The sequence below is a fragment of the Scyliorhinus torazame genome, chromosome 8 (assembly GCF_047496885.1).
Source record: "Scyliorhinus torazame isolate Kashiwa2021f chromosome 8, sScyTor2.1, whole genome shotgun sequence".
In the NCBI taxonomy this organism is placed as follows: Eukaryota; Metazoa; Chordata; class Chondrichthyes; order Carcharhiniformes; family Scyliorhinidae; genus Scyliorhinus; species Scyliorhinus torazame.
Window position 1 is genome coordinate 228,384,388 of NC_092714.1, and position 18,381 is coordinate 228,402,768.

An 18,381-nucleotide genomic window follows, 5' to 3' on the forward strand; every position below is an offset into this window, starting at 1 on the left:
GTAGGGCTGCTTTTAAATCATTGCACTGTTTCTGCAATTTCTCTACCTGTTGCTCGGTTTCTTGTCTAACCAAGACCGCACTTTCCGTGTCCTGGTAGCCCTTATCATATTGGGTTTGGAAACTACTCAAATGGGCGAGACAAGACTGGTGTGCCCTTGTGGCATCATCCACCTCTCTGTCCCTCGCTGCTAACTGCTCTTTTAAATCTTTATTCTCTTTCTCTACTTCGCTCACATCTCCCTCACTATTTCTGTCCCTCTCCTCTATCTCTCTACGGAGCGTCCTAACGACCTCCTCTGTGTCTCGCAATTGTGCCAAGCAGGACACGATTGCCATAGGCGTGCAAGCTTTCCCTAAGCTCTTCTTGTGGATCTCTGACAGGTTCTCCCACCAAGTATGTCCTCTACTCCCGGGACCTGTTTTGTCATTTGCACAGAATTCGCTCCAAAGGGGCCATCCTTTCCCTTTGAGTTACTTTCTGATTTCCTCTTCCCATATGGGACACTGTCCTACTCTACTGGTCGCTGCGACCTCGAATTCCTGGGGGTTCATAAGGTGTTCCATTGCCTTCATTGCCATTTTCTCTATCTGGGTTCTCTACTGAATTTGGAACAGGGGGTGATAAAGTGGTGATGTAAACACGGGTACGGCTTTCGCTAACTTCCGGCCTACAAAACTCCCTACAGTTTTACGGAACAAAATCTCTCAGGTTTACCTTATATCCCTGTTAGTACGCATGTATTAACACACATCCGAATCTCGGAAGTTTGATCAGTATTGTTCTCACACTTGTGGTTTTTCTGTTTCTAATTGGATTCCAATTCAAATTTGGGTTCTCTCGGAGTGGTTAGGCCACTTCTAAGTCGAGTCCCCTCAGATGTCACCAGTAAATGTTGCTAATTGTGTTTCCCTTAATTAGGCTCTGAAGATGGCGGCCAATATGGTCGCCTTCCTTATTTCTAATTACGCTTGCTCTAGAGTCGCCAGGTATCTTTCGATACCGCCACAAGGTTCAAAACCGAATACTGATCAAAGACTCGATACACCAGTTAGTAAGTTCAAACTCAATGCTCATTTATTTACGCACACAGTCAAATCTACTCATGCATAAAACTCTACAAACTAAACTATCACTACTGCTAAAAGCCTATACTTAGCTTCGGGCGCCCACTCAGTCAGAGGAACAATGGCCGTTGTTTGGTTCTGAGGCTGCTGGGGTCGAATTGGTACGGAATAACAGCTAAGGTCGTCTGTCTCGTAGCGTGCGTTGACCTTCGACTTACTTGTTCTGATGGTGCTGTTGGGCAGGTCTCTCCTTGGTGAGAGCCGGGGCCGCAAGAGAGCGATTCTCTCTTGGGGGATTCATCTTATACCCAAGAGGGGCTCTGTGCGCTTTTGGGCGGGCCTTGAACTTGGCCCCAATTAATTGGGCCGTTTTCCAATCGTTCTCATCGATTTCCTCCAATAGAGGGGTGGGTGCCCTGATTGCTGGGCGTGTCCTAGGTGGCCGTTGGCCTGCTTTGTTCTGGTCTCCTCTGGCGCCGGGGTGTCTGTCTTGGTATCGTTTCCTTCAATGTTGTCTTTTTGTTCCCGGGGATGGCTCATTAGTATGGAAATGGTTTGCAGTATCGGTCTTGTCTGGGAGCTATGGCTCCAATCAACAGACAAACCTTGCACCTGTTTGCTTTCATAGTATTATCCATTTTCCCTGCAATCTTTGCAGAGTGTCCATTTTGTAATCGGGAAGTGGCCATCCAAGATGGCTCCACAGGTTCTGGGAAGAGTCTCTGAGGAGGGTGAATGCATCATCGTCGTGCGCAAGGTAGTTATCCAATTTAAGGTAATTCATAGGGCGCATATGACGGTAGTCAGGATGAGTAGGTTCTTTGAGGGGTTGGAAGACAGATGTGGGCAGTGTGCGGGGAGGTCCACAAACATTGTCCACATATTTTGGGCTTGTCCGAAGCTGAAGGGGTTCCAGCAGGGGTTCGCGGACGTAACGTCCGAGGTGCTGAAGGTGAAGGTGGCCCCGAGACCATCCGTGGCGATATTTGGTGTGTCGGAAGACCTGGGAATCCAGAGGGTGAGAGAGGCCGATATTTTGGCCCTTTCTTCCCTGGTAGTTCGGAGACAGATTTTGCTGGAGTGGAGGGATTCGGGGCCACCGAAGCCAGGGGTATGGGTGAGTGAACTGGCAGAGTTCCTAAAGATGGACAAAATCAACTTCACCTTAAGAGGGACAATTGAAGGCTTTGCCTGGAGATGGAAGCCGTTCATCAACTTTTTGAAGGAAAATTGAGGTGTCGGGTGGGGGGGATGGATGGAGGGTTAATGGTATTAAAATGGGGAAGGTAGGTCGGGAGGAGGGGGATGGCAGGGAGGTTAGGATATTCGGGTAGTTATTTCTTTTGTATGAGATTTCTGCATGTTCTTACTGTTGTGATAGGTTGTGTTTAATGTTTAAATAAATGCCTTAATAAAAGTATTACAAAAAAAGAACAACCAAGGCGAAATATAACAAAGGCATGGATGACGGTTTCAGCCGCAGATGTGCTGAAAGAGTGGCGGACTCAGGCAATGTTAAGGAGGGCACTAGGCAGTCTGAGTGAAGCTTCAGATATGTGGTTGGCATTTCATCTCATGGTCAAAATAAGACATTAAGGTTGTGCACATTCTGGTTCAGCCTCACATTCCTGGCAGGAAGAGAGACGGAGTCAGTAGCTGGGAAGCAGAATTTGTGGTGGAGACCAAAGGTAATGGTTTTCATCTTCCCAATATTTAATTGGAGGAAATTTCTGTTCATCCTTAGGACCCTTGAGTAAAATATTGTAATAAGTCTTAATCCTGCTTTGGTTGGCTGCGCTGGCTATCCATTTCAAAGCCTACTTGAAAATCGAGTTGAATAAAGCAATGAGCAGATGAAAATTGTGCCATTGAGTTTTACAGAATATAGGACAGTGTTTTTGTTCAACTGCTGTGATGGCTTTCTCAAGGAGCTGACCACTTAGCTCCACACTGCTCTGCATTTTCATCCTCCTTCTAAAGCTGTTATGAATTCTTCTCTGGTTGTTTCTTATAGGGCAACCAAGAGCATCTCATAGGGTGGGTGGTGTTGTGGTATATGAATCACAAAACGTTAGTGTGAAGATACAGCAAGTGATTAGGAAGGCAAATGTAAAGTGGTTGTTTATCGCAAGGGGAATAGAATATAAAAGTAGAGAAGTTTTGCTACAGTTGTACAGGCTGCTGTTGAGACCACATCTGGAATACTGTGTAGAGTTTTGATCTTATTTACGGAAGGTGTGAAATGCATTGATGCAGTTCAGCGAAGGTTCACTCAAGAGATACATGGGAAGTGGTGAGTTATCATAAGAGGAATGGTTGAACAGACTGAGCTTGTATGCATCGGCGTTTAGAAGAATGAAAAGTGATCTTATTGAAATATATATAGGTTGCTGAGGGGATTTAACAGGGTGGATGCTGAAAGGATATTTCCTTGTGGGAGAGACGAGAGCGAGGTTACGCAGTTTAAAAATAAGGGGTCTCCCATTTAAGACAGACATGGAAAGAATTTATTTTCTCTTGAGGGTCGCGAGTGTTTGGAATTCTATTCCCCTGAAGTAGATGGGGGCAGAGTCATTCAATTTTTAAAGGCAGAAATAACTAACAAGGGGGTTAAAGATTATGTGGGGTAGACTGAAAGTGGAGTTGAGACCATAATCAGATTAGTCGTAATTTTACTGAATGGGAGAACAGGCTAGAGGAACTGAATGGCCTACCCCTGCTCTTAATTTGTATGCTCGTGTGTATGTTCTCTCATTCATATGTGGCCTTCTGTAAGCCACTAAACGAAAAATGATTTTTTGTAATCATTATTTGTTGTATGCGGAGATGTAGTAGTTGGTAACCCTGTAGTCCTGGTTGAAATGAACATCAATGTTAGTCTTTGGACAGGTACAGTATATTTGAGGGTGGAAGAACTAGAGATATATCAGACTTGGCTGTCAATATAGGGTGCAGGAGGAATTGTTCAGTTGAAGTTACAAGAAGAACTGGCTGCTTGGCCCAATTATTCAAACGAAGCATAACGCCCAATTTTATTCAGGCCTTTCTCATGCCCATTTGGGTGCAGGGATCATTCCGTGCCCCCATTTTGTGCTACCCAGCAGCATAAATTACTTTTTATCCGCATCCCTTCAACTACCATGACCAATTCCATGTCAGTCTACTTTCAAAAGTAAAATTGCATCTTCATCCAATGTTGACACTACATGATCGGATTTATTTAGAGTATAAGAAATACTTTAACATAACCCTATGTGATAATGTTTAATTGTGTGATTGGGGTCTAGACAGAGGTTTTGGAAATTGTCTATTCTCCCAGATTATGCTGCTCGAGTCAATAGTTTCCCAAGGCTATGACTCTTTATTTATAGCAACTATTTACACCGTTGGACCTTGACACAAGTTTGCAGCTTCTCCTCCTTCCAGATCACTCTCACTTCTCAGTCATGCGATCGGACATCATTATTACATCAGCATCATGCACGCTTCTGGGGCGAAATTCTCCGGAAACGGCGCGATGTCCGCCGACTGGCGCCCAAAACGGCGCCAATCAGACGGGCATTGCACCGCCCCAAAGGTGCGGAATGCTCCACATCTTTGGGGGCCGAGCCCCAACATTGAGGGGCTAGGCCGACGCCGGAGGAATTTCCGCCCCGCCAGCTGGCGGAAACGGCCTTTGTTGCCCCGCCAGCTGGCGCGGAAATGACATCTCGGGGCGGCGCATGCGCGGGAGCATCAGCGGCCGCTGACAGTTTCCCGCGCATGCGCAGTGGAGGGAGTCTCTTCTGCCTCCGCCATGGTGGAGACCGTGGCGGAGGCGGAAGGGAAAGAGTGCCCCCACGGCACAGGCTCGCCCGCGGATCGGTGGGCCCCGATCATGGGCCAGGCCACCGTGGGGGCACCCCCCGGGGTCAGACCGCCCCGCGCCACCCCCAGGACCCCGGAGCTCGCCCACGCCGCCTTGTCCCGCCGGTAAGGTAGGTGATTTAATTTACGCCGGCGGGACAGGCAATTTATCGGCGGGGCTTCGGCCCATCCGGGCCGGAGAATCGAGCGGGGGGGCCCGCCAACCAGCGCGGCGCGATTCCCGTCCCCGCCAAATCTCCGGTGCCGGAGACTTCGGCAACCGGCGGGGGCGGGATTCACGCCAGCCCCCAGCGATTCTCCGACTCGGCGGGGGGTCGGAGAATGTCGCCCCTGATGTTTACCCTTTACTTTATAGATAAGTGTAAGAAATGCATCATATAGTATTTTAGCAAAGGAACTAAGTAGTTAAAATAAATGCTTTTGTGAAAGAGAAGTTTTATTCAATTATGGTTATAACTAATGTTTCACAATGTACCAATAGACATAAATATTTAATAAAGGATTAAGTTATATTTATTCGTGCAGAATTTTAACGAAAATAAGTGAAATTATAACACGAAAAGTATTATTTCCCAAATTGCAATGAAAATGTTGGCTTTGGTCGGCGTGTAGGCAAAATTGTTGATAACAATTCAATGCAACAAAGCCTTTGCTGCTATTTTTCCAATCGAGTGCAATTGATGCAGTGATCACACCCTGCAAAACATGAAATTGGACCCAATGTTCATGTGGAAATGATAGTCCTGCACGAGAACAGATTGGAGTCCAGGACTAATCTTTGATGTCAGCAATACTCCCTCTGTTTGTACAGATAGCAATTGCCCTCCTGAGATTTCCCTACTTTGCGGATAAGATAGGTATATTACTTGCGACTGGTCAGAACTGATTAATTATAGCTCTGCATGAAATGAACTTAGCAGTAATTTAATCATATTCTTAAATACTTGTCCCTCGAGGGGAATTCATTCCCAACAACCAGTAATATAGAATGTACAATATTATAAGTCACTGTCTCCTGTCACTTCACTTAATCTGAGCAAGCTTAGCATGTTTAATTGTCAGACTTAATTAAAAAATCATTACACAATTGACTTTTTCTAATGACCTTGAGAAACTCATTGGCCTGTTTTCACGCTTCACACTGGGTAGCTATTCCACCAAAAGTTGTTATTTTGTTTATGGATAACTATTGCCTCAAATGTTCTTGGAAGATGCATAGGTAATAAACATACATTCCTTCATCTCCAAATAATATTTTTTTGCACTTTTCAGTACTAAGTGTATTCTTGCTCTTGTGATTTCTTCTATTTTCGAACCTTTTTCTGAATTCATATATTAAAGGGATAGGGAATTTCTTATCAGCTTCCAGCATTGTAGATCTGCGTGCTGAATAACAGTGGCTGGAACATTACTTGGCTCAGTTTAGATAAGATCCAATTTGTTAAACATGGATCATAATGAATTTTCATGGCCAACTTCCTTTATTAAATTTAAGAAGTGTGATAGGATGAGACAAATATTGAATGAACCCATGTATAAAATTGGAAACTACACTGAAAAATCTCAATTTGAATTTTGGACATGGATTAAAATTCCAGTGTGAGGCTCAAGTCTCCTGAGGTGCTTTGATATAATTGGCTTGATATAGCTCAACATTTTTGTTGCACCAAATAAAAGTAAAAGACCTATTGTGATTTGGGTTGAATGCATTTTTGGGACAGAGAGGTTGCGAGTTCAGCATCTGTGTTGTGCGTTATTGGGGAGTAACACAAGTGGGATTCATTTTCAATTTGAGCATGGGTGGAAAACTGGTGGTTATGGATCAGTCAGTTGGGAAAAATTGGAGCAAGGGATATAAAAGGTATAATCTGTAACTTCCAGTTTTCTTCCAAAGTGAAAATTACCCCCCAGGGGTGTCAAATGTGGAACACTGTCCAATGCCTCAATATTGATATCCATCACATTATAAGACAGAACTCTTTATTGAATGGAGAATTACCATTACTTTCAATATTTTTTTAATGAAATAGTTTCATGATAAGCTGATTAACTCAAGTGCTGATGGCATTGAGAGGATGATTTGAAAGGATTTATGGAACCCATTAGTATGGGGAGCTGTTGTAGTACCCATAAAGAAGCTGAAATTCAGTTTGAACAATGTTTGAATATGTATATATTGTGTATTAAAGCTGCAACTTTAATGTTATGTCGCCCACTAACTTGAGTGGGATTCCACCCAGCAATACATGGTTAGTTACATATGGACTACCTCTCCCGGCCAGGCATTTAAAATTGCAATTTGTTGACCGAAGATTGCGTATTACTGGTATGGTGGTAATAGACTATTTAAATTTGAGAGTTATATCCCTTGCACTTGGATTTGCTCCCAATATGTCTCAAAAATCCCAGTCGGTTTGCCAATTTGTTTTAAGTTGCAACTGATGCATCCTGAGTATAAATATTTCCACTTTTAAAATCTCTTTCTTATGCAAAATATTTTGGTTAGAGTAAAATAGTCTCTTCCTCTGTTATAACACTCTCGGATGCCATGTGTCAGCAAACTGCTCTGCCACAAATCTGATTTTGTTTCCATCCAATATACACACATATGCACTTTCCCACATGAGTCACTAGACAGTAATCACAAGCAGCTGTGGTTATTTTCCCCGTATTCACTTAAATGTTGCACTAGGGTCAGTTGGACCATTCATCAAATTGCCCATCTCAGCTGAGATCAATGAACACAGCACAGGCCAAAATCAAATCTGGAATCTTCTCGCTTTGTGCCAGTGTGTTCCACACAGGGAAGTGCATTCACCAATTGGATTATTGTCACAATGTTATTGAACATTCCAGGAGCTAGTCATATGGAACAATTATATAAAAGTTTTAAGATTCTTAATTATCCTGTTGGGGTGGCTTACAGTTCTTTCATTATCAGCAAACTGACCCTATTAATGTATATTTTAGTTTTGCAGAAAACGTAGAATCATCTTGTCATATTTTCATTCTAATTAAGTCAGAAAATGAACGAAAGTCTCAAGGTCCAATAATCTGAAATGATCAGTGGCTTCATCACTGAATCAGCAGACTGAATCTGCCAGTAAATGTCTCCTGGGATGCCAATAAATGTTTTTTGTGCAATGTTTGAGGTTAATGGAAAAACTGTTGTCTAAAGATTTTTTTTAAATTGTCTAGGACATGCTGAAAGTAATAAAGTACAAAGCAGACAGAAAGGAAAACACGAAGCAGAGGACCAAGGACTTAAGGAAATTCCAGTAGGTAGTTTGAGCTACATTTGTATTGTAAACCGAAGGAGACACATAAATATTTTGCTCTTTGAGGTTGTTATACTGTAGATATTGATATACATTAAATTGTATTATTAATGATAATAATGTTTGTATGATGTATGTTTGTATCTATCTTAAATTTACATGTTTTTGCTGAATAATAATTTGTGGTTATAACTTTCAATCAACCAAGATTATGTTTGAACATTGAACATGCTTGCATTGCATCCTTGTGTGCATTATTTTAACACAGGTAGTAATGTAGTTAAAATAAGTGGGCATTTAAAATAAATGGGTTCATATCTGCCTAAAAATATAATTGGCAAGCACATCATAAGGGCATACCAAGATGTTTGCAAATAGCTTTTGTCTATCATATGTTTTACCCCTTAGTTTGGTCAGATTGATCTTTTAAACCGAGAACACAAATATGTGTTCTTAAGTTTTAAAGGGACAATTCATCTGAATTCACGGTCTAGCTGTGAACTGTGCTACAACATATCATCTACTTTTATTTTGTCCCTAAACGTGATGGAACTATTTTTACATCTTTAATTTATTAAGAGCGCAATCCTCCTCACCCGCGACTAAGTGATCCCGCCAATGGGAAAACCAGAGTAGTTCTCACTGGCGCTAGCAGCGACCCCGTTGTGCCATGCGATAGCAATTCAGCAGAACAGCTTTACAATTAAAAAAAGGGTAACACTGCTTTTTTCTTCTGCCATCCAAAGCAACAGACCAAAACTGAAATCCAAAAACCTAAACCCCCTCTCACTCGACAGCCACAGCCCAGCTACACCCACAAATGACATCACTGAAGCTGTGCTACAAGTCATGTGGTGAGAGAAAACCTTTCTTAAAGGGACAGTCACATGACACCTCTCAATCTCAATCCTGCATTGTACTCTGACCAGTAATAGAGATCTCCTCTGTTGCCTGAAATAAACTTGGTGTAATGAGAACAGTGCTCTTCTTCATAGACACAGAAAAGGCATTGTGGGCAGATGGCTAAATCTACATATCTTCTTGCAGTAGCCAATAGAGCACTTTTGGTGAAGTGCACTATTCTAATATACATTACCTTGATTAATTTTCATTGGACCTGTGAGAATTCTTTTGGAGGAGGATATATCTGATGCACGTTAATATTTCCTCACTTTCCTTTTCTTTATCCAACATTTGCTCCTCCTTCTCCATGGTAATGGCACATAAAAGATGCCCATGGGAAATGCCTGCTCCTGCCAAGCTCTCACACTGCATGGTGAAGGAGGGGGTCAAAACCTCCTGATCTGCGACCACTCCGCAGGAAGTCAGAAGCAAGTCCAACCCCAAAAGAAGAAATACCAAAAAGTTGTTCCCAGCTGGAGAAATTACAGCACAAACCTAAGGACCGTGAGACATAGGAGCAGATGTAAGCTATTCGGCCCATCAAATCTGCTCCGCCATTCAATCAGATCATGACTGACCTGATTTGATAATCCTCAACTCCACTTTCCTACTTTATCCCCATAACCCTTGATTTCCTTACTGATTAAAAATCTGTCTATGCACCAGGACCCTCAAATCCCTCTCTGCCGCAGCTTTCTGCAGTCTTTCTCCATTGAGATAACATACAGCTTCTTTATTCTTCCTACCAAACTGAATATCCTACCTGATATTCCATCTGCCAAGTTTTTGCCCACTCACTTAAGCGGTCCCCAGGTTTAAACTATTAGCTTCCTTCATTCTTAGCCGATCCTGGCAATAGTATCTGAATATTGTTCATTCTAATTCACCCTGATGCATTGTGAACATAAAATGGGAAATGTAAAGTTACAGTGTCACTGGCCCTTATTATAATATGTTATACTTAGGTGTATGGGGAGTATACAACTTGCCAACCGGATTGTGGCAAGAGCCAAAGTGTACTGAGACGTGAAGGAGGGGACTAATTTTGGTTTGGAGAACTGTTAGAAATTGCTTTTTCACAATTTGCTGTCTATAAAAAACAGTTTCCCTGATAACATTGCAGCATTGCAGATGTGCCAAAATGTGCTATTGAAATTCAGAACTAATGCAATTAAAGTTACACAATGGGCATAGACTGCATAAAAAAAGAATAGTGAAGCTACCCAGTGTTTTGCCATTGCTCAGCTCATCTTCATCAAGTTTCAAATACTTCCATTCAGAGGGATTCTAGTGCATCTGATTATTTTGCACAAAGCTTACATTTACTAATAGAACATTTCTGCTTCTAGGCAGGCGTGATGGCGAAATGGAAGGAAGAGTTCAAAATACATTCTCGAGTTAAATGTCCTAGCTCTGGGTGCTGGCTGGAGTTTCCCAGTATTTACGGATTGAAGTGCCATTACCAGCGTTGTCAGAGCGTAAGAACTACTTTCTTGTGGTAGAGAATTTGTATAAACAAATTTACTCAGTGTTTAAACAATAATGAATCGGTGATGTGCTAACTTGAATTACATATGGGCTGGATTACAGAAGCTGAAAAGCTAAGGATGAGGTGGCCTTTGAATCTTCACTCTTGAGCGTAGATTTTACTGCTGCTGATATTAGCCATCAGATACTTAATGCATTCATGTTAACAATCCTTTCATTTATAGTTTGAGACAGCCATTAGCCAATTTCATTTAAAATAGGTTAGCACTTCCATATAGTAGAACATAGAGCATAGAACATACAGTGCAGAAGGAGGCCATTCGGCCCATCAAGTCTGCACCGACCCACTTAAGCCCTCACTTCCACCCTATTCCCATAACCCAATAACTCCTCCTAACCTTTTTTGGTCACTAAGGCAATTTATCATAGCCAATCAACCTAACCTGCACATCTTTCGACTGTGGGAGGAAAACGTAGCACCCGGAGGAAACCCACGCAGACACGGGGAGAACGTGCAGACTCCGCACAGACAGTGACCCAGCGGGGAATCGAACCTGGGACCCTGGCGCTGTAAAGCCACAATGCTATCTACTTGTGCTACCGTGCTGTCCTCTTAATATTTGACAGAGGCTGGGACTTTCTGCTTCCCCGCACCCCGTGGGTTTTTCAGATGCGGCGAGTCATTGGCCGCCGGCAGGATCTTCTGGTCTTGCCGCAGTCCAAGGGCTTTTGCATGGCTTGTCCACCTGGGAAACCGCCGTGACATGCTGACTTCAGCGGGACAGAAGATCCTGCGGTTCGGAGGGCCCAGATAATCCCACCCAGGGAATTGGTTACAGTATCCCATCAGCATATTTTCTTCTTATTCCCTCCTGCCTGTCCTCTATTGATGCAAACCCTGGCGCATATCTGGTGCATATCTCTATGGGACTCTAGGGAGTCTATGGCTAGGACAAAAAAGAAGGGCATCTTCGACTCGGTTTCCCAGTCTGGTGGGAATGCTGGAGAGCTGAGGCAATTGGTGTCTACTGTGGATACAAAGTGTGAAAATACGATTGTAATTTATCTCATTAATGAGTCGCCAAAGCCTAGTCTCTTGACTAATGACAGGAAGAATTTCAACTCAACTCAGATGCCTTTTCTGCATCCAGGAGAGTGTGTTGGTGCTACCTGAAGAGACAATCCGCCAGCTGCGTTTTCTGGCGTGGCACGCCCCTTCCGGCAGCAGGATTCTCTGTTCCTGCAGCCAGTGAATGGGTTTTCCATTATGGCCACACCATGCCATCTGGAAACTCACGGGCATGGTGCGCAGACGGCAGACCGGAGGATCCCGCCGACGGAGAATTCTGCTGCTCATATTTTCCTCAGGGCAGCCCCACGACGTATGTTTAGTCAGCGTCGACTGGCCCAAAGATGGTTACATCTGCTCTGGAGGCTAATGTTTTAGCAACAGTTTATAGTTGACATTGAGAAGGAATGTAGATCTCTATGAGTTCTCAGCGTCATACTTACCTTTCTTATGTACCAGTGTCATTGACCTGGAAAGTAACAAGAGCAGGTTATGTAGATGGAGTGGGAGAGATGGAGTTTCAACAGGAACATTGCGTGCAACTTTTACCTTGACGGGTTCCAAATCTGGAAGTCTGAATGAAGGACTTGGCTTCGAGTCAGGAAGAGAAGTCTCTGGTACATGCTGCAGGACCAGGTAGGTCCGATTACTGGGCCTGTGTCCAAACTCTGAGCTTGGCCTGTTACCCAACACTCATAGGGGATTGGAGTGTCTGATCCCCGGGGAGGGAGGGTGGTATCTGGACAGTGGTGAGGGGGGTGTCTAATTCTTGGGCTGGGATTTGTGACCAATTCAGGTAGTGTGCGTGGATGTGGCAAGAGAGAGGGGGGGGGGGGGGGGGGTGGTATTGGGTCCCCAACAAGTTGGGGGAGGCTCTGATCCTGGGCGCGATTCTCCGACCCCCCACCGGGTCGAAGAATTGCCGTGGGCTGGCGTGAATCCCGCCCCCGCCGTGTCCCGAATTCTCCGCCACCAGAGATTCGGCGGGGGCGGGAATCGCGCCGCACCGGTCAGCGGAAATCGCGCCGGTCGGCGGGCCCACCCCCGGCGATTCTCTGGTCCGCGATGGGCCGAAGTCCCGCCGCTGTCAACCCACGCCAGCCGGCGTGGATTGAACCACCTTTCGAACGGCGGGACAAGGCGGCGCGGGTGGGCTCCGGGGTCCTGGGGGGGGGGGGGCGCGGGGCGATCTGGCTCCAGGGGGTGGCCCCACGGTGGCCTTGCCCACGATCGGGGCCCACCGATCCACGGGTGGGCCTGTGCCGTGGGGGCACTCTTTTCCTTCCGCCTTTGCCATGGTCTTCACTATGGTGGAGGCGGAAGAGACCCCCTCCATTGCGCATGCGCGGGGATGCCGTGAGCGGCCGCTGACGCTCCCGCGCATGCGTCGCACGACAAAGTCATTTCCACGCCAGCTGGCGGAGCGCCAAAGGCCTTTCCCGCCAGCCGGCGGGGCGGAAATCACTCCGGCGCGGGCCTAGCCCCTCAAGGTGAGGGCTCGACCCCTCAAGATGCGGAGAATTCCGCACCTTTGGGGCGGCGCGATGCCGGACTGATTCGCGCCGTTTTTGGCGGCGGTCGGCGGACATCGCACCGATTGCGGAGAATCCCGCGCCGGGTCTCTGATGCAGAAGTGGGTGTGATTTCGGTATGGGGGAGGGGCTGGTTGAGACAAATAAATCTCCTGTGGCAACTTTTGCCGCTTGTTTTAAATAAAATAATTACTATTGTCACAAGTCGTCTTACATTAACACCGCAATGAAGTTACCACGAAAATCCCCTAGTCGCCACACTCCGGTGCCTGTTTGGGTACACTGAGGGAGAATTCAGAATGTCCAATTCACCTAACAAGCACATCTTTCGGGACTTGTGGGAGGAAACCAGAGCACCTGAGCAACCGTGCAAACACGGAGAGAACTTTCAGACTCCGCACTGACACTGACCCAAGCGGGAATCAAACCCAAGACACTGGCGCTGTGAAGCAACAGTGCTAACCACTGTGCTAATCACACACCTGAGTTGATTTGTGAATTTTGGTCTTTCCGGCGATCCATCCAGCAAGCCCTGTGTGTCCCCATTTACGTATACCCATCTGGAGAGAATGAACAGGGTGTGCCTCTTGTCTCTCGGAAAGAGAAGGCTGAGGGGTGACATGATAGAGATCTTTAGAATTGTGAAGGGTGTTGATAAAATGAACACGGAGAGAACACAATTGTTCCCAGTTGTGGGGAAGGACAAAACTAGCAAGATAAGATTGACTAAGACATCAAAGAGAAATCAGAAGAAACTCTTTAACCAAAGACAGGTGAGAATATGGAATTCACTACCACAGAGACTGGTTGAAGTGAATAGTGTTGGTGCATTTAAGGGGAAGGTGAGTAAACACATGAAGGAGAAGGGAAAGTAAGGCAACGCTGTTAATTATAAGAAGTTTATTGGAGCATATATGCAGCATGGACTGTTTGAGCTGAATGGTCTGTTTTGGTACTCTATATTCTATCTAACCACCTTCCCCCGTCGAAACCCCATTCTGCTTGCACAGACTTGGATTTGCTTTTTAAGGAGACAGACCCTTGGCAGATTTTCAGCCCTCACCCCTCATTCACAGTCAGGTTATCTCAGGAACAGGAATGAGATTCCTTTGGGCACACCTTTCGATGGCATTGTCACGGATGAGGAGGATGAACAGTGCAGGATAAAGCAAAGAGGAGTCGGACTCATTTCAGCCTACTGTAAGCAATCAGCCATGTTGCAGTGTAGACATGTTTTCATCAGGTGACTGGTGCATTCACAGAAAAGCTAGGGAATTCGCCTTCGGCACTGCAGCAAGATAGGACCATCTAGTTTACAGGCCAGCTCAAGGTCCAGGGTGTGACTGACGGCACCTACTTTACTTTGCGCTCTCCCACAAAACTTCCCCTTCACCTTCACTCACGCATTGCATAGAAGATACTACAGAGCAGCCTCGATTTTAACCTGGTCATGAATTGCTGATGTGGGACAGAAGATGGAGACAGCCCATCTGGCCCTTGGAGCATGAGACCTAGACAATTTTAGCTCACAGCCTCATTTTAATCCAATGTCACAGACTCCTGCCGAACCCAGGGGCTGATACAGAAGCCAGCTGGTAGGAGTGGGAAATCTGTCTGCAGAAAAGCAAATAATTGTGTAGAGGTAGATGGGAGGATCGGGGACGACCCATCATTCTCCTTTGGAGCCACAAGGAAACATACCAGGATTTTTAAAAAAAACAATGTGGACCTCTGCTGATCCGATCTGGCTTGCCGGCAGTTTTTATTGCATAATTTGTGCTTTTCCAGATTCTAATTATATCACGTCCCAAATGACATCTGTAATATTAATGAGGCACTGTCCAACTGCAGTGGAAGGCCTCCATACTGAGAGTTAAAATTGCAGCCTGAAATAGTAATACCTATGTCCAGATCATCTTCATCAGCCTGGCAGAACTAAAATTGTACTTAATGTATCAGCACCAAATATTGTTGGAAGTTGTCATAATGCATTACCCTCACTATGCACTTAAGGGCATGTGTAAAAGGCACAATAACCCAGATGTTGCTCTGTTAGACACAGAAAAAGCTTTCGCTATTCACCTCATGTACAGTTACCCAGAGACTTTTAGTGAGCTTGTTAGAGAAACAGGGCCCGATGTAACAGAAATGTGTTTTTGTGTGGTAGCGAGCGGAGGATGCCGGGTGTTTCCCGACAGCTGACCCGGCAAGCCCACAACTGGTATCAAACGTCAATTCCCGGCTTGGGTCACTGTCTGTGCGGAGTTTGCACTTTCGTCCCATGTCTGCGCGGATTTCCTCCGGATGGTCCGGTTTCCTCCCACAGTCCAAAGATGTGCAGGTTAGGTAGATTGGCTATGATAAATTGCCCTTAGTGTTCAAAAAAGTTTGGGTGGGGTTATGGGGATAGGTAGGGTGCTCTTTGCAAGGGCCGGTGCAGACTTGATGGGCCAAATGCCCCCCTCCTGCGCTGTAAATTCTATGATTCGGGCACTTAGCGATGCGCCACAGACTTTATGCCGCAAATGTCTGTCCCACCAGCTGATTCGCTGACACCGTGCATGGCAGCTCCCCGCAGAAGTGGGTGTGATCTCGGTATGGGGGAGGGGATGGTTCTTTGTTTGGGGTGAGACGATGATGGAGCGAAGGTTGTACGGCTGAAAGGACATCACATCTGCTCCTCCTGAGTTGCAGGGAGTGCTGCAATGACAATTATCTTCTTCTCAAAGTTGCCCTCAATTTGCTTCAGCAGCTGGGTTTCATGAAGCTGAGGAACTTGGCATAGAACCGTAAAACGGGTTAAATCAGAGACTGGCATCCTAATTAAAATATCTTCTGGAAGTGATTTGCCGACCTGCTCTTTGTCCTCCTTCTGTTAAACCCATAAGCGAGTAGGTTGGAGGCAGTTTGGGGTGGGATTTGAGGTTTTTTTTAGCTTTGAATTTCTGTCCCAATCCCAATTCACCTGTTTTTGGATGTTAAAAGCCAGTTTCATTGTGGCAGCCCTGACAGTGTTCTGTATCCCAGAATCCCCCGCTAACAAGGAGGAGCAGCAATTAAACCGATCCTGCAGTGCACCCCAGACAGCACACAGTCCAGCTCGACGATTCGGTGATGCCGATCTGGCCAGACTGATGGATGCGGTCAAGTCCAGATGGGATATTCTGTTCGCCTGAAGTGCTGAGAGAGTCAGCCACAGTGCAGCCAGTGCCGCCTGGGAGGCAATGGCAACAGCAGCCAGCATGGGGAGTGTGACGAGGAGGACCGCCACCCAGTGCCGCAAGAAGCTCCATGACTTTCCCCGGGCCGCACGACTGAGTTGGCAATGGCCCCTTGAACCAGTCCTGCCTGCTACCCCCAGAATTCCCCCCGCACCACCCCCCCCCGCCACACACCCGATGACTATGTGCTTGGCACAGCCCCCCACCACCACCCCAGCACAATACTGCGACGTGTCCCAGCACCTTTACTGGCACCTGGCATCCACCCATGCCCAGCAAAGGTGCACCTGCCTGTCCCGCCATGCATCCCCTCCCTCACTCCAGTCACCCGCTGGAACCGTGACCTGGACCAGGCGCTGGTTCCCTCCCCGGTCCACACACCCATCCTCTGGTCGCCAGGATGGCCCCAGTCCAGGAGCCCAGCTCTTGGGTATTCTAATGTTGGCTGCTGCCTCTGTGGTGTTGATGCCTCCGGATTTCAGGACAAGTGTCACAACCTGATTGGGATGCCAGGCAGTAACAACTGCATCATGGAACATGTACCCACGGGGATCAACTTGGGAGCTTTGAGGTGCTCACATTACTAGAATTGCAAATTCCCCATTCGAATAGCCTTCAACTGTGCACCAGCAGCCACCATGGTCAGCAGGGATTAAAGTGACCATCAGTATATTACCACAGAAGGGACTCTGTCATGGGGGCGTTCGGTCGGACAGACAGGCAGTAGCTGTAGCTGCCCCGTTATGGGTATACACAATCCGGGGGGGTGGCATGGTGGACTTGTGGGCACTGAGTCCCCTCGCCCCACCAGCCCTGGGGCTCTCTACCCCCGTCCCCCAGCACTTGGCCAGCGGCCTGACTGCTTGATTTCAAAGATGGCTACTCAACTTGGATCCCCACAGCAGCCATTGTGCTAGCTTCACGTTTTATATAGCCGTACTAAACGGCACCCATGTGACTGCTCGCGGGGGAGGAGGTTAGATCACAGGAGGCCATTCGATAGGGGGTCCTTCCCGTTAATAGGATGGAGATCGGTCTTATTTGGTGATTATGGGTTTCTTGCCACACTGTGGCGGTATCCAAATCTCGTCAACAGTTGTGGCTGGTTAGATCGGAAACCGATTGGTACCCGCCGTGGTTCCCGATTTCAGACTTTTCCGTTATCTAACCGGCGCGCTTGTATTCAGGTCTGGCGCAATGCAGCCGATAGATTGTGCCCATACTCTACCAGTCCAATATCTGATTCAGTGAGGCACCCTCTACACAATATCTGTGCTGTCTTTGCAGACTGCAAACTGGAAGTGAAAAAAGCAGATATATAAATTGTGTTTCCAAAATTATTGTGAAAGAAAAGTAAAGATTGGGACATATGCATGGGATTAAAGGAGAGAAATAAAAAGAGAAAACAAGAAACAAGAAAAACTGTAATTTTCATTCTTTTAAAATTCGCACCATTAATTTCCGACCAAAGAAATGAGACTTCACACTTGTCAAATTACATTTTCAGGGCCAGTGATATTGTTCGTTAGTAATTATCACTTATTTTGGTGTTACAATTTCAGTTGTGAATTTCATGCAAGACTAGTGGAATTATCCTAAATCACACTGCTATAGGGATTTCAGGGCCAAGTCTATCGGCAAACAGCACACCTTATGGAGGAGCAGAGTATCTCTGACAGAAAGCTCTGGATTTCTATGTCTATTTGCTTATGTATGGACAATAGAAGTTGCTATCAGATTTACCCTGTAATAACAGCAAGCACCATTGCTGTACCTAATACAGGAAAGTCCAGGCCTATATTCAAATGAAGCGCATTATGTTAGTACATTCCTGGGCGATAGTATCATTGTTAGTTTAGGCAGTATGGACATCCTCAGCCTATATAAGAGCATGATCAGAATATTTAGGCAGACCCATAACGTGTTCCTATTCAAGGGTTCTTGGATTTTCCAGTGG

The 18,381-nt window shown here is 45.9% G+C and overlaps 1 protein-coding gene across 4 annotated transcripts in view; it reads left to right on the forward strand.

Annotated features, from left to right (window-relative positions):
* The window catches only part of znf512b (zinc finger protein 512B), a 189,959-nt gene that overhangs the window by 100,150 nt on the left and 71,428 nt on the right, over nucleotides 1-18,381 (forward strand). For all 4 annotated transcript variants that reach the window (XM_072514869.1, XM_072514872.1, XM_072514868.1 and 1 more), the window contains exons 3-4: nucleotides 8,132-8,211; nucleotides 10,464-10,592. In XM_072514869.1, the coding sequence (XP_072370970.1) occupies nucleotides 8,132-8,211; nucleotides 10,464-10,592 (209 nt within the window). The remainder of the gene's footprint in view (nucleotides 1-8,131; nucleotides 8,212-10,463; nucleotides 10,593-18,381) is intronic.